The sequence below is a fragment of the Neophocaena asiaeorientalis genome, unplaced genomic scaffold (genome assembly GCF_003031525.2).
Source record: "Neophocaena asiaeorientalis asiaeorientalis breed wild unplaced genomic scaffold, Neophocaena_asiaeorientalis_V1.1 scaffold521, whole genome shotgun sequence".
Taxonomy (NCBI): domain Eukaryota; kingdom Metazoa; phylum Chordata; class Mammalia; order Artiodactyla; family Phocoenidae; genus Neophocaena; species Neophocaena asiaeorientalis.
Window position 1 is genome coordinate 6,457,829 of NW_020174712.1, and position 24,202 is coordinate 6,482,030.

The window sequence follows — 24,202 nt, forward strand, 5'->3', positions numbered from 1 at the left end:
TAACTTGAGGTGCTTTGACATACGAACCATTTTCTTTACTTTTTTCAGTTTTTTTAAAATCATATTTTGTATACTTTGAAAGAGGGAGCTCAGGAAGTAAAGCTCCATCAATTGAATTTAATGACTCTCTTTATCCAGGCAAATAACTTCTGTGATTTATGTTAAATGCTTCTGTTTGCAGTGCTCCTATCTGTTTATACCAGGATCTCGTAAATGAATATTGGCCTTATGGAAACATAAAGGTGTAGCATATTTCATGCTTTGTGAAATTATACACCCCCCACGTAACTCTAAAAAATGAATAAATGGACTTCCTGATTTAAACATTTAGCTCTAACCTGTTTTATACCTGAGGATTAAAAATATAATTTGTGTTTCATAAAACTTTTATTAAGGTGCTAGCCAAAATCTGTTATTTCAGTGATTTCCTTATTACTTAAAGAGCTATGGTGGGGAAAAAGAGACAAATTTTCTACCAGCATACAATTCCTATAGCACTTATTTTGGGATCAGAATCTCTTGTATGCGTGTGCCTGCGTGCTGCTGACATAAACATTGCAGCCTTTCTTCTTGCCCCTGGTAAAAGCTGGTTTCAGGATGCATGGCTGGAAATCCGGAGCACTGTTAGCAAAGATACTGATCCTTTCAGTTCTTCCATCGTTCCTATTCTCCTCATTGTATTTAGGTCACTGAAGTATGTTTGAATACAGAGAAAAGATTGCAAAATAGAAAAATGAGATCTACTCTTAATTTACAAATTTCTAGGTTTACAGAATGTCATATTTTTCCTCATGGATATTTTATTTCTTCAGAACAGAACCATGATACCTGGTTGACATTAAATACCAAGATTAGAAAGTCAGTTCAAGCGAATGTATATCTATATGAGGTATTTGCAGTCCTAGCTTGAATATGTGGGCCTTTCTTAAGCACTTCAGTATAATCAAAAGCGTAATAAAATTTTAGTTTTTTGCAAAAATCCTTGGATTTGAAAGCTTTCGTGGGTTTTTTTTTTTTTTAATATTGACATATGTAGTGAATTTTTAAATTTATTTATTTTTGCTGTGTTGGGTCTTCGTTTCTGTGCGAGGGCTTTCTCCAGTTGCGGCAAGCGGGGGCCACTCTTCATAGCAGTGCGCGGGTCTTTCACTATCGCGGCCTCTCTTGTTGCGGAGCACAGGCTCCAGACGCGCAGGCTCAGTAGTTGTGGCTCACGGACCCAGTTGCTCCGCGGCATGTGGGATCCTCCCAGACCAGGGCTCGAACCCGTGTCCCCTGCATTGGCAGGCAGATTCTCAACCACTGCGCCACCAGGGAAGCCCCTCATGGGTTGTTTTTAATGATTTTTTAAAAGTGTACAATTCAATAGTTTTAGTATATTTACAGCTCTGTGCAACCATCACCATAATCATAACCCTTAGAGCATTTTTATTACCCTCAAAATAAACACATTCCAATCAGCAGTCACTCCTCATTCCCTTCCCTCGTGCCCCTTCTCAGCCCTAGAGAACCACCCATCTGCTTTCTATACATTTGCCTATTCTGGACATTTCATGTAAATAGTATCCCATAGTATGTAGTCTTTTGTGGCTGGCTTCTTTTACTTATATATTCTTTTACTTATAATATTCTTTTATTTATATTTTAAGTCATAACATTGTATCCATGTTGTAGCATGCATCAATACTCCATTCGTTTCTCTTGCTGAAAAATATATTCCGTTGTATGGGTACACAACATTTTGTTATCTGTTTACCAGTTAATGGACATTTGGGTTGCTTCCACTTTGGGGCTGTTATGAATAATGCTTCTATTACAAATCATGTACATTTTTTTTTCTTGGTGGCCTGTAGGGGGGACCGAACCATGTACATTGGTGTACAAATTTTTGGATGTATTCCTTTCATTTCAGTAGATACCTAAGTGGAGAATTGCTGTGTCGTACAGGAACTCTGTTCAACATTTTTAGGTACTTTCAATAGAATACCACTTTAACTCTGAAGAATCAACAGCTTTTCTTTTTTTCAACTTTGAAATGGAGTGTGTTTGAGAAAGGCAGTGAAAATGGGAAAGAGAAACGCTAGGGCCCTAAATCTTTGTTGATCTTTAGCTTATGTGCTCTACCTGCTTAATCTGTCTGGAAATCATTCTTCATGGAAACAATAGGGGACTTTTCTGAAAATGAAAAGGGCATTATTTCTAATTATGTTGGGACAACAGGCATAAATTGGGACCGTCCTAGGTAAATTAGGACCAGTAGTCACTCTGTCAACCAAAAAGAAGGAAAGGCTATTGTCAGATTTAGCCTCCTTCTCTATTATGGTGAGTGAGGGCAGAGGCATCTCAGATGGGAGGGGGCAGTTTTAGCAGCCCATTCTGCCCATTTCCTCAAATGAAAAAGTATGTTTGAAAAGAGGGTGATTCTTTAGCTAATATCTTAATCACCCCTGTCCATAGTTGTAGGTTCTTTAAATGTAAAAAGAAAGCAATTGAAATTAATCGATTGATGACTTGTTAACTTTCTAATATTCACTTGAGTGAAACATTTTATTTCTTCCAGGGAACAACAAATCATTTCAAGTTCAAGACAGCTTAGACTAAGAAACTTTCAACTGTGCTGAAAAACTTAGGAGATGGACACATTTTGCTTCCCTCTCATTTAAAAGGTTTTAAAGAAGAAGTAAAATGGCAGAGGTTTAAAGTTAATATTTCAGGATGAATGATGATAATTCAGATGACAAGACAGAAGATGAACTGCAGTCCTTATTTATCAGTGATAAAAATGGAAACACATATGCATACAACCAAAAATCACCACGTACCCAAAACTCTTCAACCAATAATGTGAGTTGGAATTCTGCCAACCCAGATGACATGGTGGTTGATTATGAAACCAACTCTGCTGTGGCCTTTGGTGAAAATATTTCTTTAAACCCTCAGTGTGTTGAAGTACTTGAACACCAAAAGTCTTCAAGTGATTTTGTTAGTAAGGAGATGTTAGATATGCACAAGGATTCCACATGTCTGTCTTTTGCACATGTTGTAAATACAGAGGAACCCAAAGATTTGCGTAACAGTTGTCATTCCCTAGAATCATTTCAGGACCAGAGCGTTGAGACGTCTCTGCCTTTTGTGTGGAATCCTAACGATGATGATTTGAACTGTACAGAAAACCCTACTGCCTTGGCGCTAAACCAGACATTTGACATGAAAGTGGATAATGTTAACTGTACCTTCATAACACATGACACCACTGGAAAGAGTCAGTCTTTGCCTACCACTGCAAGCCTGCCGCCAACCAGCATGAGAAGTAGAAATACATCTTCATCCTGTTGCGTTCCTCCACCTTCCCATTCTGATAAGATATATGTGAGAGAAATGAGTTATGATAGAGACAGCTTCGAAAACCCTCAAGCTACAGCATCACAGGCCCAAGACACAACTTACACAGCATTTTCTGACATGGTGATGCAAACTGATGTGGTTCTTCCAGATACTGAAAATCACTGTCACTGTTCTTCGGGAAAGGTCACCAGTGAGTACCCAGATGGGGCACAGCAAAGACTAGGCGGAGAAAAGGAGATACAAGCTCTAACACCAGTTTCTGATGGCATGGATGTTCCCAGTGGGTCTGTATTACAAGAGTTCTTTTGTTCATCTAAAGATGAACCAAATAGTGAGAGACATTCACAGAGCTCATATGGGCAAAAGGAAATGGGCCAAAATGTAAGAGAAACAGTGTCCAATTGTCTTATAGATGATGAATGCCCTTTACTGGTGCCAGCTTTTGATAAAAGCAAAACCCAAGTGCTGGACCCAGAACATCAAGTCACTGTGGCTAAAGACACACCAGTTGCCTCTAATGAAAAGGACTTGGGAACCCGAAATCATACCATAGAATTGATACCGAATAGCCCGCCGGGACAAAAGGTGGTTTCATCATTTGAACTGACTTGGGATGCAGATGATATGGTCATTAGTACAAATAACATAGTTTGCATGTCCACGCCAGTCCTAGAACCCACGAACGCAACCTTTTCTCTCTCACCTGTTGAAGCGACGGAGAAATGGAGTAAAGCGCAGAAGAGTAATCGAGAGCTTAGACGTTTACCGAACCTGAAGGGGGCACCGATGAGCATGTCTAAACCTAACCTAGGAAAATCAGCCACCAAAACGAATAGCCCCCTAGGCAGCAAAGTTAGAAAGACTGAAATTATAAGTTACCCAAGACCAAACTTCAAGAATGTCAAAGCAAAAGTTGTATCCAGACCAGTGCTACCATCCAAGGACCCTGCTCTATCAAAGGCTGCACCCCGACCTCAGTTAACTGGGGCCTCATCACCCTCATCAGTGTCTTCCTCAAGACCATCGACAGCTTTGAGAAAAACACCAACGTCTGACTTGAATGCAGACACAAAAGCAGAAATCCTAAATAACAAGACACATAAGCAGCACTTTAATAAACTCATTACGAGCCAGGCTGTGCGTGTTACAACTCATTCTAAAAACGCTTCACACAGAGTTCTAAGAACAACACCTGCCGTGAAATCGAATCAGGAAGACGTTGACAAAGCAAGTTCTTCCAATTCAGCATGTGAGACTGGGTCCGTGGCTGCAGTTTTTCAGAAGATCAAAGGTGAACTCCCTATTAAAATGGAAAGCACAGAATGTTTGCAAATGTCCTATACTTCCAACATCGATAGGATTAGCCCTGAAAACAAGGGTGAAAAAGAAAATGGGACACCGATGGCAAAACAAGAGCTAAAAAAGGAAATTATGAATGAGACCTTTGACTATGGTTCTCTGTTTTTGGTAAGTGAAATTTCTGCCCGCTTCAGGAAATGGTGGTGGAAATGGAGAGATGTATTAGCAATTGCTTATCCACTAATAGTCAATAACATTGCTGAACTAGGTGTGCAGATTTGCTTTCAGGTATTGCTGTGTTATTCAGTAATTCTGTGTCTCGTCAGTACATTTTAGAATGTTAATTGGTTACCTGCATATATAAAAAAAAAAACCAAAAAACCTCAAGTCCAGTATTTTGTATTGAGTATCAACATCCCTTTTAATAGTAAGCTGAAAGAACAGGTTACTTTAATATTTTAGTGGAATTAGTTATTTGAAGTTAAATATCTGATTATATTTTATATTTATGAAAAAATAAACGTTTTGTTTATGAACTTACAAATGTATTGGGCCACATTTGAGAAATGGCTAGGCAGTGCCGGTAAACAGTATCAACATAAAAATAATTCCTGGTCGCCTGTTGAGGAAGCTGCCCCAGGTAGTGGAGCCCTGTCCTGTGAACAGGAGGATTCTGGATTCTGCCTCTGATTAGCTAAGGTGACTCTGGGCAAGTAACCTTTTGAGACGCAGAGGTGGAAGGGTTGGGCTAGTAGATGTCTGAGGTCTCTTGCAGTCCTAATGTACTGATTCCCGGTACTAAAATAAAACCTATTTTATTCATGTATAGTGAAAAGGTAGTATGTTTTATACAGTACCTGGCAGATGTTTGGGGGTTCCATTTAAACAAGAATTCACATGCACTTCAAAGATTTTTTTTTTTTTTCCAGCATGGATATAGTTTTGACTCTAGCATGAAGAAACGAGCTTTCTGAGTGTTGGAAGCATTTGGGAGGCTGCTCTGGGCTTTGTGTGTTCATCCTCAGTGCTGTTGCGGCAGTGGGGACTTGCATGCATCTCCAGCCCCACATAGGCTTTTCCTGGGCATCTGTCCTCTGGGCCAGGAGTGGAGGTCGGTGCCAGGGTAGGAAGGCAGATGGGAGTTATCTGTGTGGAGGGCTCATGTCTGAGCGGAACGACACGTGTAGTTTGGTGAAGTGTTAAAGGGCTGTTTTAAGTGTTTTGAGGGTGCATAGGGAATTGTTAGGTCCTTTTAGGAAGATATTCTTGAGCTAGTTCAGTTTAGAGATGCTTTGGCGTTCATAGTAAATCTTCCTTTTAGGAAGAATGGCCCACCGCAATGATGTCTAAGCCACTGAGACTGTCCATTATTTCAAAACTCAGATTTTCTTTCTTTTTTTTTAAATTGAGTATATAAATGGTCTTTCACTGTAACTTTTATTCTGCTCCCTGCTTTTCTTCTCTTTATGCTATACCACTGAGAGCTCTTTAATTAATGTATTTATTTTTGCTGTGTTGGGTCTTCGTTTCTGTGCAAGGGCTTTCTATAGTTGCGGCAAGCGGGGGCCCCTCTTCATCGTGGTGCGTGCGCCTCTCACTATTGCGGCCTCTCCCGTTGCGGAGCACAGGCTCCAGACGCGCAGGCTCAGTAGTTGTGGCTCATGGGCCTAGTCGCTCCGCGGCATGTGGGATCCTCCCAGACCAGGGCCCGAACCCGCGTCCCCTGCATTGGCAGGCAGACTCCCAACCACTGCGCCACCAGGGAAGCCCAAAACTCAGATTTTTATTTTTAAGTCCTTTTGAAGTCAGACTTAGGAAACTCATTTTGTACAATTTTTCATTAGATACTTTGTTAAATTAAATGACAACCTCTGGTAATTCTACGCAACATTCTTAGTTTGGTGTTTATAGATACATATACATGAAAACAATACATTTATTCCTCCTTGATTTATGGGAGACTTTTATTGTGTACTGATCTCCAACTGTCAGAAAACCTAGCATAAAGTTTCTTTAAATAACATTTTCCTTGCATATAAATTGGTTGTGTAATTTTGAAATTAAAACTTTTTCTGATATGTGCATTGAGAGTAAGTCTTAGCTTTCTGTTTCCCATGCGCGGAATGAAAGCCTGTCTTTCAGGCTTATGGAGTGATGCTGAAGTAAGGTGATAGAATCATCACATTGAAGTGGATCCCAGTACTGGAGAAAGAAGCACTTTTCATCTTAGGAATCTTGCAGTTAGGATTTCCATATTTTCAGTACTGACACTTTTACTTGTTGATGAGTATTAAAAACTCATTTTTCCCCATGATAATGTTTCATGTGCAATTCCCTCTAATATCACTATTCACCTCTTAACACATTTCCGTGTATCATGGGGAAGGGGCCCAGCAAACCGTCACTGGCCACAGGCATTGTATTTATTGTAGAGAGTTGAATGAGTGAGCCTTTGCGTCGTGTTGTAGGCAAATCCCTATGTTTCTTAGTCATTTCAGCAGCACCCAGAGGCTCTGAATCTGCCCGGGTTCTGTGATGAGACAGTGCTGGAGAAACGTGCATTTTCAATGTGCTCTGTTGGTCTTGAGACAAATTAGGCCTTGAGTTCACTGAATCCTTAGGTTGCCTGCAACCTCCCAGCTGTTTGGTCGGGGTTTACCTGAAACTTCAGAAAGCTTCTGTTGGAAAAGGAATTTGACTTTAATTTGATGCAGGTTGAGTATAGCTCCCCGTTATAGAGGTTATATATTGGTGATAGTATGTTAGATAAAAGGGATGGTGAATTATCTAAATGGAAAGAAGTGGATATTTTTTTCGATGACTGCTCTGGGCCAAACCCTTTGCTTGGGGCTTTATGTATATTATATCATTTAATTTTCTCAGAAATGTTCAGGTGCTTTATACACTGTCATTTACTCTTGCCAGTAACAACAGGAAATTTGTTAGCTACAGTTTAAAGCTTCCTAAGTGCTTACTTAACACACACACATAGCTGGTAAGTTGTAAAATTGAGATTCAAACTCAGGTCCCCTGACTTGAATCCTGGCCCTTTCTGCTCCACACACGGCAGGCTTTCAAAATTCTATGGAATGTTGGTTCTGAAAGGCAGAACAAATCTAATTTGTTAAAGATTCACTTTGTAAGTTGGGTAAAAGTTTGGTTTACTTTTTAAAAGGTTTTTCTGGGGCATTACCTTAGCCAGTTTTATGATAGAGGGAGAAGACCTTTGTGTCCATCGCCTGCTTTTTTTGGCCAATTTTATGTTGCTTTCCAGTGTTCTCTTAGGATATGGCCCTATTTAATTTAGTTTTTAATCCACCTAGTGTATGTCATCAACATGGGGCTTTACGTATCTCTAAGGGAAATTATCCACTTATGACTTTTTAATAAATTTATTTATTTATTTTGGGCTACATTGGGTCTGCGTTGCTGCACGTGGGCTTTTCTCTAGTTGCGGAGAGCCGGGGCTACTCTTCGTTGCGGTGCACGGGCTTCTCCTTGCAGTGGCTTCTCTTGTAGAGCACGGGCTCTAAGCACGCGGGCCTCAGTAGTTGTGGCATGTGGGCTCAGTAGTTGTGACTTGTGGGCTCTAGAGCTCAGTAGTTGTGGTGCACGGGCTTAGTTGCTCTGAGGCATGTGGAATCTTCCCGGACCAGGGCTCTAACCCGTGTCCCCTGCATTGGCAGGCGGATTCTTAACCACTGCGCCACCAGGGAAGTCCTGCACTTACGACTTATTAAGCAAAGAAAGAATGGTCCTGGTGGGGAATAGTCAACGTATAGGTTAGGAGCATCGATTTTGGAGTTTGATGTGGTTTCACATTGTACCTCCACCCATTCATTGGCAAAATAACCTCAGGCAAGTTACTTAGTCTCTGTGAGGCTCAATTTTTCTTTGATGGGAGAATACAAATTATAGCTTATGGTGTTGAACTTTGTTCTTTGAGCACATCTCAGGCTCTCATTTCCTACACGTAGAATGAGAACCTTTATTGGGTGCCTACTTCGTGCTCTATATGACAGTGATGGTTGGGATTTAGAGAAGGAAAGACACAGCCCCTGGCTGAACCTAGTGCCTAGTACAGTGGGTAGTATTAGGTCCTCAGTTGGGAGTGTGTATAGACTCCCTAGCCTGCTCATGGTAGAGTAGGGTGGTGGCGATGGGGACACTTGTCAAGGAAGGGAAGGCTTCTAGGGGAGAGAGCATGTTGGTCACTAGCTGAAGCTTAAAGATCAAGGATGAATGGAAGGGTGTTTTGGGTGGAAGGAATAACGTGTACAAAGATGAAGAAACATTCTCAGTTAGGGGACGCAGGGTAGTGAGTATCATGGGAGCTGGGGGTGCAGAACCGTGAACAGTAAGGAGCAAGCTGAAGAGGGTGGCAGGGCGGCCACATCCAAAAGGCCTTATTTGGAAGAGTCGACTTTATCTGGGAGACGGAGGGAAGCCTCCTTGGACTTGAGAGAGATCGCCTTAGCAGGGGACTGGGAGGTGAATTGGATATGGTTCCAGGCATCCCAGAAATGATGCAACCTGTACTAAGGCTGATGGAGAAGGGTGAGAATGACATCCAGAGGGCCTTAGGAGGTAAGAAAGGAAGCCCCTAGAAATAGCTTTCATTGTGTGAGTTGGGTGCCTGGGCACATGGTGGTGAATATGAGAAGAGCTAAGTTGTGAGATGGATGAGTAAAATTCATCTGAGTTTTAGAAACTGCTTCATGTTCTTCTGCTGTGAAATGCAGTATGATGAAAGTATCAACCTTGTAGGGTTATTAGGATTAAATGAATTGTGCATTTCGAACTTCTTTTTCATTCTGTAAGGTCTGTAGTTTGATCAGTAAAAATAACAATAATATTATTGTCAACATTGTTAAGTCGAGGTGCCTGATGGATGCTAAGTGAAGCAGAGGAAGAAAGAAACTGAATATATGGGGAACTCGGGAGAGAATGTTGGCTTGGACATGAGGACTTGGGATACAGCGGTGTTTAGGTGGCAGTGGAAAGAGTGGACAAGATCATGTGGGGAGAGTATATGGTGAGAAAGCTTACAGGGCCAAGTTGAGGACCCTTGTGATGACCAGCATTTGAAGGTATAGAAGAGCAGGACCCAGAAATGGAATAACCAGACAGATAGAAGGGAAACCAGGAGAGAGCTCTGTGAGAGAAACCAAAGAAAGATGATGGAATCATCAGCATTGGAGACCATGTAGAGGGCACCTACGGAAAGAACTGAAAGCTGTAGCTTGAATTTAATTTGTGGCATCAGTCACCTTGGGAACAGTTTCCCTGATGGGGACAAAAGGCAGATCATGACGAATCAAAGAGTAAACTATGAAGAGTTTAAATTTCTTCATAGTAAAAAGGAAAACTAAATGTCCATCTGGCATATCTGCTTAGACAGAAATTGTGTTTTTCTGCATACCTAACCCCACCAGGAGGTGGTGTGGGGAAGGTATGATCTGGACTGAAACCTTCATTATTTTTTCCACAGGGTTCTGCTTCAAAAACTGCAACCATCTCAGGTAGGAGTCTAGCCAAGCCCAACTGCTCCATTTTGAGGAAAACACCTGGTCCGAAAGCCAAAGTGGGACCTTCTGTTTCATGTTTGAGGCGGAATAGTGACAGTAGAAATCTCAACTCTGATCGAGCCGTATCTCCCCAGAGGATAAGGCGTGTGTCCAGTTCTGGTAAGCATAAAATAATTCAGTTGTGTTTTATAGCAGCTTATGAATTATTTGAATGTAAAATTAGTCCTATCAGGCAGCAGATAAAGCACTTAGCCTTTTGTGGACCAGCATCTTGCACAGGGAAGACTGAAAAAGAAGTCTAAGACACAGCCCTGATCCTTGAGTAACATAAAGGCTAGTTGGGGAGAGAGAGATGTGCATAAAGTAATGTAAAAGCTATTCAGAAGCATGCGTACACACGCACACACACACACACACACACACAATTGGGCACTTGTTATATACGAGTCATTTCACTTTTTTCTTTTTTTTTTTAGTTATTTCTGAGATATACATTTTAAAGTAATAACTAGAATTATGACTTATAACATTATACCAGAACATATAAGATTTTTAGAAATTTCATGTAATGTCTGTCATTTCACTTTGAAATGTTTTACAAATGGTAAACTGCTTAATAATACTGGTGTGATATACTAGTTTCATAATGTGCCCTCATCATGTATGAAGAGACTAGTTTTTTTTCTTGAATTTTACGGAAAGATGTATTATAAAATCTTCAGGGATGTGAGGGTGACTAAGAAGTTAAACTTTGCTAATACAAACTTTGATTTATGTTGGTTTGTATATTAGAAGTAGTAAAGTCATGTTCGATTTATAAAATTTGAGAGCTTCCAAAGTAGCTGTTAAGTGTCTTCCTAAATTGGCAGAGGTTTGCATTTCTCTGTGTAAAATAAGAACCGGAAATGGGAAAGGCAGCCCTTTTCATAGGGACTAAAACAGAAAGCCTGCTGGCCGTTCCAGTTGACCAGAACTCTGCAGGGAATACCCCTCATTTGAGCAGGTACAACACTGAGCAAATGAAAGGCATGTCAGATAGATTTAGAAGTAAGTTCCCTTATAAAAATAGTGACTGCTGTTGAATGGTCTGGGGAAAAAAAAAGTGCCTGAAGACTTAGGTGTTCACACATGTGAGAACATTTTGCAGAAACTAACAAAACCAACTAAATCCTCAGGGGATCTCTTTACCTGTCTACACCTTAGTATTTTTAGGTTTTATTGTCCAATCCTGTTATGAAGCTGTGAAGCTTATAACATGCAGACGTGTTTTAAGGATGATTTACTTAGGTTCAGGCCTAAATAAATCAGGCCTTGTGCACCAAGGTCTTTGAGGGTCCTGGGGAGCAAACCCAGGAAGAGGTATGGCTGGCGGAAGAGGGATTTGCACACATTTCCATTTCCATCCCCAGAGGAACTGAGTGGGAAGGAGGAATTTGTCAGCTCGAAGTGTTCATCCTTTGGGAGGAAAACAGAAGAGACACTGAAGACACTGGGAGAAGCAACAATCCTCATTTTGGATGTTGCCACAGTTTGGGGAGTTGGGGCATAAGTGAGATCAAAGCTTTGGTTCTTACTGTCGCTGCCATACAAGGCTTATGGATTTTCCAGATGACGGGGAGCCCCTTCCTACTCGGGTGTCAGCAGCACCTGTGGCTTGGCGGCCCAGAGGGCCCTGGCCGCTGGCATCCTGGCCTCTTGTTAGAAGCGCTGTGTTCTAGCACCGCCATGGCCACAGGGAGCTGCATGAGCTAGTCGTTTCCGCTCCCTGGGCTTCTGTGAAGTAGGAGGGTTGGAGAATGTCAGGCTCCGTCAGCTTTTGCAGTCCTTATCTTTCTAGGGACAATTTGGAGCTCACCTAATTTTCTGAGTAGTGGCTGCTACTAGTGTGATTCTCTGGACCACAAGGTGCTCGAATCCCAGAAAACCTGAAGCGCACACTTTTAAGAAATTAGGCCAGTACCCAGGATGTATTGTAAATGATGGGATTCTTTTATGTAGATGATCCCACCAAGGAGTGACACAGTTTTGAAGTCCCTTTACTGTATGCTACATAATGCCATGCCTTAAAGAGGGAAAACTAGGTCTGCTTCGTCTTAATGAAAAGACAGGAAATTTATTGAGCTTTTATTAACCTGTATAAATAAGCTTAATAACTAAGCTATGCATTCAGAGTTTTTAATCCAAGTTAAAAATTAAATTATCTCTTACCTGGTGATTTTCCATATATAAATGGAAAAAAAAATCAGTGTAAACAGAAATTCTGTGGATTTGCATTTGAGTTTTTTTATTTTAGTGGTTGGAAGACTAACTTGATTATGCTGTGTTATGTTTTTAAAATATTAATAGCAACTAACTTGTTTGGACACTCACAGTAGATTGAGAGGTGTTTTGTCGTGGAGAACAGGAAACTTAATCGTCACAGAGTTAAAAGTAGAACAGAAAATCAAGAAGCAAAAACAATGTGCTTTTGGATCATTGAGCGCATATTGCCATTTACTGTACAATGAAGTGTTTGTGTCTTAGAAAATTGAAACCAAATGGATATCCTCTGTGCTCATACAAAGTTAGTCTCCTGAAAGGTAACCAGCAGAAATGTTCCAGCCAACTTGGGGTTTTCAATAAATCCTTTCAGAGAACTAAGTAGAAAACCAGACCTGGAGTTGAAATTGCCATTTTCTTGAAGCTTTGAAATGAATATGAGAAAGAATTGTAATTAAACCCAATGGCACTTTTCCATTTCACTTGTCAAAGTCTGGCAGTTCTAGTGTACAGCATGATGACTGTAGCTAACTCTGCTGTATAATATATAGGAAGGTTGTTAAGAGAGTAGATCCTAAGAGTGAATCTCATTATGAGGGGAAAAAAAGTTTTCTAACTGCATCTAAATGAGGTGATGGATGTTAACTAAACTTACTGCGGTAATCCACTTCACAATACACGTTAAGTCAAATCATTATGCTGTACACTTTAAACTTACACAGTGATGTATGTCAATCATCTCATTAAAACTGGAAATAAAAAAGTAACTTAACAAGATCTGGAAGTTTGGGGCTTCCCTGGTGGTGTGCAGTGGTTGAGAGTCCACTTGCCGATGCAGGGGACACGGGTTCGTGCCCCGGTCCGGGAGGATCCCTCATGCCGCAGAGCGGCTGGGCCCGTGAGCCATGGCCGCTGAGCCTGCGCGTCCTGAGCCTGTGCTCCGCGACGGGAGAGGCCACAACAGTGAGAGGCCTGCGTACAGCAAAAAAAAAAAAAAAAAAATCTGGAAGTTTATCTGAAACCAGATTATAAGTGATTATAACAAACCAGATCTAAACTATCTTTGTTTCTTTGGAGTATGTATGTGTTTCAACCACTTAATTAAATAAGATGAGATAAGTAAGGGAAACTATTTCTAATAATAATTATAATGCCAGTGATAGAAGCTCACACTTATTAAATGCTTACCAAGTTCCAGGCTTTGTCTTTATCATTTCACCTATAAATTCATTTAATCCTCATAAGAGTTCTGTGAGGCTTATCTGCATTTTATAGAAGAGGAAGCCATCACAGTGAGGTTAAATAATTTGTCAAGGTTATGCAGCTAGAAAGTGGCAGAGGTAGTACATTCAGACCAGGTAACAGGACTCTGGAGTCCATGCTCGTAACCTTCACGGTATTAGTCTAAAGAAACACTTTCAGTCTGACCGTGAGTTTTGGAAAAATTCAAATTCTTATGCTCAGCTGGATACTTGGGAAACTGTGGCATTTCTCTTGTCAAGCTCTCGGCTTAACATTAGATATCGATTTACCATGATGTAAATGACTTTACATGGTCATTGCAGATTAATGCTGCTGAATAACTGCTTAGGAAATACTTTGAGATCCAGTCAGGCACCTTCAGAGAGCGCCTGCCACCCTCTTTCAGAGGTAAGGACAGTTCTTACCAGGTTTTAGATTATAAATATGTGTGTTCCTTCATACACACATGTAATTGACCTGCCAGTGACCAGCCTGAGCCAGGTAGGATTACAGAAATAGAACAAAATATACCCTCCCAACCCCCGCCCTGGGGCTCCTTTAAACTGCCTGGGGAGGGTGAATGCATGTTCCTGCAGCAATGAAGGAGCAGCACAAAGGGATCTGTAAGGGGTGTGGAAAAGGCCCTTAAGCGCTTTAGGATTTGGAGGAAAAGAATGTTCAGGGGCCCATCTGATCATAGCAGAGCCTGAAGAAAGGCCTCATGAAAGAGATGTTTCTCTAGCAGAAAACTGAAGACCATTTCAAAAGGGTAAATCTTCCTGTTAATTCATTTTATTGTGGATTAGTAAAATAAACATCCCAAACCTGTAATGACTTGCCTACCCTTATAGGTTTCTCTTCTTTCCAGCTCAGTTGTTTTTGTAAACTGATTTCTTGTTCATTTAGTGTTAGATTGATTTTAAAATCATTTCAATTTACTCTTGTATCATTTTGGCCTTTCTAGGCAAGAGTTTGAGAGATAGCAAGTAAAATTATGAGAAATGTATTCACGCTTGCAGAAGTTAATGGGGCTTCCCTGGTGGCACAGTGGTTTAGAGTCCGCCTGCCAATGCAGGGGACACAGGTTCGTGCCCCGGTCCGGGAGGATCCCACATGCCGCGGAGCGCCTGGGCCCGTGAGCCATGGCCGCTGAGCCTGCGCGTCCGGAGCCTGTGCTCCGCAACAGGAGAGGCCGCAACAGTGAGAGGCCTGCGTACCACAAAAAAAAAAAAAAAAACCTGGAAATGATCATCTAATAACTATTTCTAAAAGCCAACTTTAATGTGTTGCTTATAGATGGTTCTGTATTTGGATGTAGTTAAACCACGTTTTAAAGAACGTATCTCAATGTTTCTTGCTATAAGAAAAGTAATACTAGTAAAGTGTTTTGCATGCTAATGAAAGCTGTTCTAAGCTTTCTGAATGGATAACTCTCACAACTCATGAAGTATACGTACTGTGATTATTCCCACTCTACAAATGAGGATTTTGGGGTTTTGAAAGTTTAAGCAACTTGCCCAAAGTTACAAAGTTAATAATTGGTGGAGACAGGGAACAGGCCCGACAGCCTGGTCCCAGGGTCTACGCTTCTGACCTCTGTCCGTTGCGTACATGCAGTAGTTCTGACACACTCACTTCATCATTTAACAAGGATCTATTGAGTGCCTGCTTGTGCTGGGAACTGTTCTAAGTGCTGGGCATGAAGAGGTGCACAAAAGAGACAAATTCTTGCCCCTGTGGAGCTTAAATTCTGGTTGGAAAATCAAACACGTGGACAAAATGTTTAGTGTGTAAGATAAGTGCTAAGGAGAAAAAGCAGGGAAGGGAGTTAGATCGTTAAACAGGGTGACATTTGAGCCAACACGTGGAGGTGAAGGAGGGCAATATTTGGCTATCGTGGAGGGAACAGCAAGTGCGAAGATCAAGGTGAGGAAGTGGGGGGTGGAGCCTGAGGACCAGTGAGCTGTCGTGTGTGTGTGTTGGGGCGGGGGGCAGCGGGCCAGGGCCTGGGCATGAGGCCAACTAGGGAGGGTCTTAGAGGCACCTGGGAGATGAGCGTCTTCTCTCTTCTTCCTCATTTACATCGTCACTGTGAATTCTTGATCATGTTGCAGGCATTCCACACAATTCTGCTCCAGTAGTTGGCAAGTAATTCTGAGAAGACTGTTCCAGATATGGAATGACTCATAAACTGTGCAGTCTGTCTTATTTATCCATTCGAGAAATGCTTTGAGCGCCTGCTATGTGCTGGGCAGCCTACTAGATCCTGAGAACATAAACATGATTTATAGGTCCTTTTAATGCACTCACTAGTTGGAGGGTGAGGTGAAAGGCGGTGGTTTCAGAAAACCATTTGAGGGCAACCTCTTCATTCTTCAAACCCCAGCTGAACTGTCCTGTTCTCTGTGATACTTTGCATTTATTACACTGTGCTATAATTATTTCCTTCCATATCTGGAAGATATCCATAAGGATAGAGCCCAGGTCTTAGTTATTTTTATATTTTCCATCTCTCAGCACAGTGTACCTCTTACACAACAGGTGTAAAATGTTGTCTGGCTTGATTTGAATGGAAACTTGCATGAAGTACTATGTGTCCACAGTAAAGGGAACACCACTAACTCAGCCCAAGGGAAGGCTGGAGAAGGGTGGTGACATTGAACTGGGCTTGGAATGTGCGCATAGGGGTTTGCCAGGCATGGAAGGTTGCTGGCTTTCCCTGGGGTGCAAATGTAGCCTTAGGAAAGACCTGGAGTGTTGGGGGAACATGGTGGAGGGCAGGGTCAACATGCCTTGAGTAGGCTGTGTGTTAGGGTAAGTGATGGGTGAACCCCAAGGAAGGTCAAGGCAGATTAGTTCTAATAGTTTAGGTACAAACTTGTAAGAGTTACACCAGTATTTGGTAATAGAAAGCAGAGTGAGGGACTTCCCTGGTGGCACAGTGGTTAAGACTCCGCGCTCCCAGTGCAGGGGGCCCAGGTTCGATCCCTGGTCTGGGAACTAGATCCCACATGCATGCCGCAACTAAGAGTTAGCATGCCACGACTAAAGAGCTGGCGAGCTGCAACTATGGAGCCCGCCTGCTGCAACTAAGACCCGACGCACCCAAATAAATAAATATTTTTTAAAAAGAAAAAAAGAAAGCAGAGTGAAAATATTAAAAATGTTTTGGAGGACAGGGGTCTGGTCAGCTTCGCTGGTGGTGAACAGTCCCAAGTGTCTCCTCAGCTTTCTTGTCTGGGTGGCCATGGGGTGAAACAGGGACTAGAGCAGCAAGAAGAAATTGTCAGAAAGAGAATCATGATGGGTTAGTTTGGGGCATGTTGAACTTGAAGAGACTAAAGACTTGAGAAAGCACCTCAAAGGCGTGTGTGCATGTTTGAGGCTTAAGACTGTAAAAACATGTGGAGGGTGAGGAAGCCTGTGGGAAAAGAGCTGGTAAAGAGATGAAGGACGGGGATGAGGGACAGCCAGGCGATGGCAGCATCCAGGTGTGTCCAGGGCACAGGCACGGTAGTCTTTGAAATAGAGACGGGGGTGCAGAGGGTGTAGATATAAATCCATTTGGAGATTAAATAGTGGGAGTTAAGAGTGCAGATTCAGACTAGCACCTGTGGAGAATGGACAGCTTCCTCTTTCAGATTTTCTGGCTCATTTTTATGAGGTTAGGTGATTTCTTTCAGGGGAGTTTGTGCAGATTTTATTGATTTATTTTTGTAGCCCTAGAAAGGGAAATAAACTGAAGACAGGGTTCAGTTTTGAGTCACAATGACCTCGTTGTTCAAAGTAGCTCCGCTCATGAATCTTGGCTTCTAATGAGACAGGAGGCTCCCCCAGGTGCCCACCTCGGTTCATATTAGGAGTTTTCAGTGTGAGTGCCAGGTGAGCTCACTCACGACCAGGTCAGTACATTTGCTGATGAACATGTGAAGAACCTTGCTTATCTTCGTGGTACCTGGGAAAGGATGCAACCTGTCTAAGCCTTTGACTTACTACACCCTTAGTTGCGGGACACATGTTCCCAGGCCTGTGATTCAGGAAGTTATTTTTGTTTAATCTCTACCTGAAGCAACAGACACCTTGTGAACATACTTGCAGAAACAGGTACTGACAGTATCACCATGAACGCTATGCTTCTGTGTAATTCGAGTCATCATGACAACCTTGTTTTGTGGGATGTTCTTTTTTCTCTGTCAAATTACTGCCCTCTTAAGAGAGACTTGCTGTGTTCCTCTTGTGACTCACCTGTACTGCTATGACTTTATCTTTGGAGTTTACTCTCGAATCTAAGCAAACGGTGATGGTTATACAGAGTACAGTTTCTTGTGCCCTACTGATATAATATTGCCTTAGCTAACTCAAGAATGTGACAAAAGTCACATTTTGCAATATATAAATGTGAATACATACTACTGAAATTCTGCATTTTGGAAGGTAGTTTGTTTCCTTGGCAGACTGAAAGTGTAAACTGTGCAAGCCATACTCCAGAGCCTGAGGAATCGTGGGATAAGTAAGACATGATTCGTGGCCTCAAGGTACCAGCCAAGATGGGGCAATGGCAAGTTCATCCCTCATCACATCTGTCCTTATAGTACTATAAAAAAAGAGCTGTAGGATTTCAGAAGAGGGTAAGATTACAAATATCAAATTTTGTTGAAATTCTTCCTTGGAATAATAATATAGGTAATTCTGTAATATAATAGAGGTATACCTTTATATTACAGAAGGGCCAGTCTTGGTTTAGTATTGATGCTCTCTGCTGTTTAATTTTTGACACTGAAACCCCAGAATTAAAAATAAGAAGAACACATATGGATTGAGTTGTTTTTCAGGACTTGGCTGGTACACTAGGAAGTAGAAATGAAGGCACAGTTGGGGTTCAGAGTATGGAATATAAAGATTGAAGACAGTCAGTACAGAATGTATGGACATACGGAGGAGGGCAGGTGGGCAATTAGGATGTGATGCATCGGTGTGCAGGCATTCAGCAAAAAGAAGAGGTTCCGACAGAGCCCAGGTCTGTCTGTGTCAAGAAAGGAATGTGGGAGGCATTGTCCCAAGCAAGGTGAACCTTACTCTGCCCCTCTCTTATCTTGAATTTAACCAGTTAATTTGAATGTCACATCAGGTTTCCAATGTCCCCTTCCCAGCAGGCTATTTAAAAAGTATAGCACTTTAGAAGTGGGAAGGGGTGGGCGGGGAGAGAACATCCTTAATCGCATCAATGCCCAATAGTCTCTAACTTCACAATTTATAGCTATTCAATGCCTTTTCTTTTTACATATTCTCATGCACTTATGCTTATGTATTTCTAATGGAGACAAACAGTTCCTACTGTTTTAAAAACCCCATGCCTAACAGTCAATAGGCAATTCCTTAATTGATTGAATTTTCTTTTTCATTTTAAAAGGTGTGGTGCCTATTTTCCTAGATTCTTAAATTTTAAAATATTCTTTAAAAATATGGTTTAAAAGGACTGTAGTCATCATCTCAATGTGCTGTGATTTATTTCTTCAGACTTCTTTGAACATTAGGTTGTTTCCAGTGTTTTTCAGTATGTTAAACAACTCTACCCTGAAGAACTTTGTATATCAGTACTTACGCTGTTCAGGTAAATTACTGAGATACATTCCTTTAGGTGGAATCAGAGGGTGTGAGCATTTTTAAGACTTTTGATACACGTTGCCAAGTTGCTCTTCAAAAATAGCGTGCAAGTCTGTGCTCCCACTCCCGAGTATATAAGCGTGTTTCCCAACACCCTAGCCAATGTGTATTTTTTTTAATTTCTTTTTTTTATTGAAATATAGTTGCTGTACAATATTATATAAATTACAGATGTATAATATAACGATTCACAATTTTTAAAGGTTATACTCCATTTATAGTTTTTATAAAATATTGGCTATATTCCCCGTGTTGACATTTCTAACGCCCTTGCCAAATATTCACTGTTTAGGAAAGTGCAAAATGGTATCTTATTTTAATTGGAATATGCTTGGCATTCAAATACTTGTTGGATAAATGTAGATACAAGGGTCACAGTGCTGAGGTACAGAAGTGAACGCAAGATGAAAACGTGCCCTCTGTGAAGTTACATTCTGCTGGGAGAGACAGGCTATTCATAAGTAAATCAGGTATAAAGGATGTTTGACAGCGTACAGCACTAAAGAGAGAAAAACTACTAACGCAGAATGGGGGGTGTGAAATGTTGAGGTGTATGGGCATGGGAAAGAGAGAGAGAGAGGTAGCTTTTGAGTAAAGGCCTGCGGGGAGCCAGCTGTATGAACACCTGGAAGAAAAATCACACCAGTCAGAGGAAAGAGCCAGTGGAAAGACCCTGAGGTGGAGCTTAACTGACAGCTCTTAGGAGTAGCAAGGGATGAAGTAAGGAAAAGTGAAATAGGAGATGAGGTGTGACAGGTAGTGGAGAGCCAGATCATGTATAGTCTTGAAAATCATAAGGACTTCGGCTCTTAACCAAAGTGACTTTAATTTTAACAGAATCACTGTTACAGCTGTGTAGGGAATACACTGAGTGGGAGTGAGAGACTCAGCAGAAACATCCATGAGGAAGCATGGCTATAATCATGGCAGGAGGCTGTAGCTCCATAGGGGTGTGGAAGGGTTGGGTGGGGGGGTGAGAGGGGGCCAGGTTTAGCTATACGTGTTGAAAATAAAGACAACAGGGTTTGCTGTTGGAATGAGGGTTGAGAGTAAAGGAGAGGAATCAGAGATAACCCTCAACACTTCGGTGTGAGCTGAGATGGGGAAGGATGATGGAGACACGGATGTTGGGAGGTGGGATCTCGTTGAGAAAAATCACAGGTACATCCATGGAGGTGTAGAGTAGAAAGTTGGATTTACAAGTCTAGAGTGCACAGGAGAAGTCTGGTCGAGGGAGATCAGTTTGGGATTCATCAACAGTTAGCTGGTATGTAAAGCCACTCGACTGGATGAGATTGCCCAGAGAGGAAGTATAGAAAGAGAATAGGTCAAGGGCACCTTTGGGGAATTGCATGGAGTCTCTGAAGTACCTCTGGGGTCCTCTTCAGCTTTAAAGGGCTAGAGAGTGGAGGAGGAATCACAAAGGAGACCAAGAAGGAACAGCCAGGAAGGTAGGAGGGAAGTCAGTGGAGAGTGGTGTCCTGGAGGCCAAGGAAAGAAAGCCTTTTAAGGAGAGAGGACGAGTCAACTGCACCAAATGCTGTGGACAGGAGCATGTGTACGACACAGATCGTTTTAAACCAGAAGGCTGTGCGTTTACTTAACAGGAAGCTAGAGGTGGGCAGTTCCTGGGTTGGTGGTTCAATAATGTCATCTTAGGGCTTCCCTGGTGGCGCAGTGGTTGAGGGTCCGCCTGCCGATGCAGGGGACACGGGTTCGTGCCCCGGTCCGCGAGGATCCCACGTGCCACGGAGCGGCTGGGCCCGTGCGCCATGGCCGCTGAGCCTGCGCGTCCGGAGCCTGCGCTGCGCAACGCGAGAGGCCACAACAGTGAGAGGCCCGCGTACCGCAAACAAAACAAAACAAAACAAAAAAAATAATGTCATCTTTCTGTCCTTCCACTCGTCCTGCCTCGGCACTCGTCCTGCTTTTGTCTGTGACTTTTCAGTTTAAAGTATGGTCGCTAAGAGTTCCAAGCGCTAAGTCCCCCAACTGCTATGCGCAAAGGCTGGGAGCGAAGGGCCTTTCTCCCGACATGCCTGCCTAACTTTATCAGGGAGGGCAAGTCTTAACCAGCACCTTGCCTTCTGGCACTCTTATCTTTAAGTCTTATTGGCACAAACCGGATCACACCCCTAATTTGAAGAAAGGTTAGGACCGCAAGTATTTGGCTTTTTAAACCCTTCTATAGAATGTGAGCAAAGGAAATGGAGATTAGGAGTGACAGTCGGGGAGCCAGGGAAGAAGTGAGCCACGATAAGGTTAAATTGAAAAGAAACTGTATTGACTGTTTTAATTTATTCTTGTTTAGAGCTTTTGCTTACTTACACTGTTGGGGTATATGATTCTTCATTATTGATATGATATCTGTTGTCCTTTGTCCTGTGTTTTACTGTATGACTTTTTATTTTGTATACAGTGATTTAAAGATTTTTCCATTTTTATAGTCATATACATCTTTTAAGTTTTCCTATATTTTTATGCTTCCCAAAACCTCTACTAAAAGAGAAGATTGATCTGTATTTAATTATCTTAATTTGTATGCTTTTGGTTTCCTTTTTAATCCAATTTTAATATCTTCTTGATGTAGATGAGAGCTAGTAGCTAATATTTATATGTCACTTACTATGTGCCAGGTGCTGTTCTAAGCATTTAAAAATACACTCATTTAACTCTCACACACACCTATGACATAAGTACCACTATAATCACCCCCATTCTTACATATGAGGACAAAAAAAAAAAAAGGTCATGAAGAACCTAGGGGCAGGACGGGAATAAAGATGCGGATGTAGAGAATGGACTTGAAGATACAGGGAGGGAGAAGGGGAAGCTGGGACGAAGTGAGAGAGTGGCATGGACATATATACACTACCAAACGTAAAATAGATATCTAGTGGGAAGCAGCCACATAGCACAGGGAGATAGCTCGGTGCTTTGTGACCACCTAGAGGGGTGGGATAAGGAGGGTGGGAGGGAGGGAGACGCAAGAGGGAGGAGATATGGGGATATACGTATATGTATAGGTGATTCACTTTGTTATAAAGCAGAAACTAACACACCATTGTAAAGCAATTATACTCCAATAAAGATGTTAAAAAAAAAAAAAAAGAATAGAATCCTTTCAAAAAAAAAAGAAGGCTGCCCCCAGCCTGTGTGTTGGCAGGGCTGGGTTTAAACCTAGGCAGTCTGGCTCTAGATTGTTGACTTTTAACCGCTACACCGTGCTGCTTCTCACATTTTAATTTTTTAGAATATTCAAATATCTTATCACAAATAAATGTCTTCACTGATTGGAAATATCTCTACTATCTGATTCTGAATTTTTGTATTTCTGAGATTGATATACCAGTTTATTAATCTGTCAATATAATTTTTTACCATTAATAGACTGTTTTACTATTTTATAATGTACTATAATAACTAGTAGCACAAACTCCTAACTTTTTAAACTTTAAAAAATTGTAGTAAAATATATATTACATAAAATGTACCCTTTTCACAACTTAAACGTACAGTTCAGTGGTATGAAGTCCACTCCCATGGTTGTACAGCCCATACCAGCATTCCGTATCCAGAACTTTTCATCTTCTCCACCTGAAACTGTCCACTGAACACTGACTCCTTACTGCCCCCTTCCCTCAACTCCGGGCAACCACCATTCTATTCTTCTCTTTCTATGAATTTGACCACTGTAGGTAACCTATATAAGAGGAGTCATACAATGTTTGTCCTTTTGTGACCGGCTTACTTCACTTAGCATAATGTCTTTAGGTCCATCTATATTGTAGCCTGTGTCAGAATTCCTTCTTTTTTAAAGGCTGAATAAATATTTCATGGTATGTATATGCCACGTTTTGTTTATCCAGGCATCTACTAATGGGTACTTCAATTGCTTCCACCCTTTGGCTATTATAAATAATGATGCTGTGAACCTGGTATTCGGATATCTCTTGAAGATCCTGCTTTCAGGTTTTTTGGGTGAATACCCAGAAGTTGAATTGCTGGATCATAAGGTAGTTCTATTTTTAATTTTTTTTTTTTGTTATTTTTGCGGTACGCGGGCCTCTCACTGCTGTGGCCTCTCACGTTGTGGAGCAGAGGCTCCGGACGCGCAGGCTCAGCGGCCATGGCTCACAGGCCCAGCCGCTCCGCGGCATATGGGTTCTTCCCGGACCGGGGCACGAACTCGTGTCCCCTGCATCGGCAGGCGGACTCTCAACCACTGTGCCACCAGGGAAGCCCTATTTTTAATTTTGTGAGGAACCCAACACACCATTTTCCACAGCAGCTACACCATTTTACTATTCTCGCACCAATACACAGTGTTCTAATTTCTTCACATTCTTGCTGACGCTTATTTTCTGTCTTGTTTTTATAATAGCCATCCTAATAGATGTGAAGTGGTATCTTATTGTGATTTTGATTTGCATTTCCCTAATGACTAATGATGTGGAGCAATTTTTCATGTGCTTCTCAGCCATTGTATATCTTCTTTTGGGGAAAGTTCTATTCAGGTCCTGTGCCCATTTTTTTTTTTAAGTCTTTATTGAATTTGTTACAATATTGCTTCTGTTTTATGTTTTGGCTTTTTGGCCCTGAGGCATGTGGGATCTTAGCTCCCTGACCAGGGATCGAACTTGCACTCCCTGCATTGGAAGGCGAAATCTTAACCACTCGACCGCCAGGGAAGCCCCTTTGCCTATTTTTAAATCATTTTTTGTTGTTGCTCTTGGTGTTGAGTTATAATCCTCATTTTTATGTTCTAAAAAATTTTTGACTCTTCTTACTCATTCTAGACTAGTTTCAATTGTTTTAAAAAAAACTCTCCCAATTTCCCCTTTAAAAATAATCACATATGATTT

General features: G+C 41.6%; 1 protein-coding gene across 4 annotated transcripts in view; it reads left to right on the top strand.

Moving 5' to 3' along the window:
* Window positions 1–24,202, top strand: part of MTUS1 (microtubule associated scaffold protein 1) — a 159,161-nt gene that overhangs the window by 51,261 nt on the left and 83,698 nt on the right. For 3 of the 4 annotated variants that reach the window (XM_024759978.1, XM_024759979.1, XM_024759981.1), the window contains exons 2-3: window positions 2,561–4,812; window positions 10,136–10,331. In XM_024759978.1, coding sequence (XP_024615746.1) covers window positions 2,716–4,812; window positions 10,136–10,331 — 2,293 coding nt within the window. In that variant the 5' untranslated portion in view covers window positions 2,561–2,715. Of the gene's footprint in view, window positions 1–2,560; window positions 4,813–10,135; window positions 10,332–24,202 lie in introns of those variants that run through there. The other variant, XM_024759982.1, reaches the window with a different exon arrangement.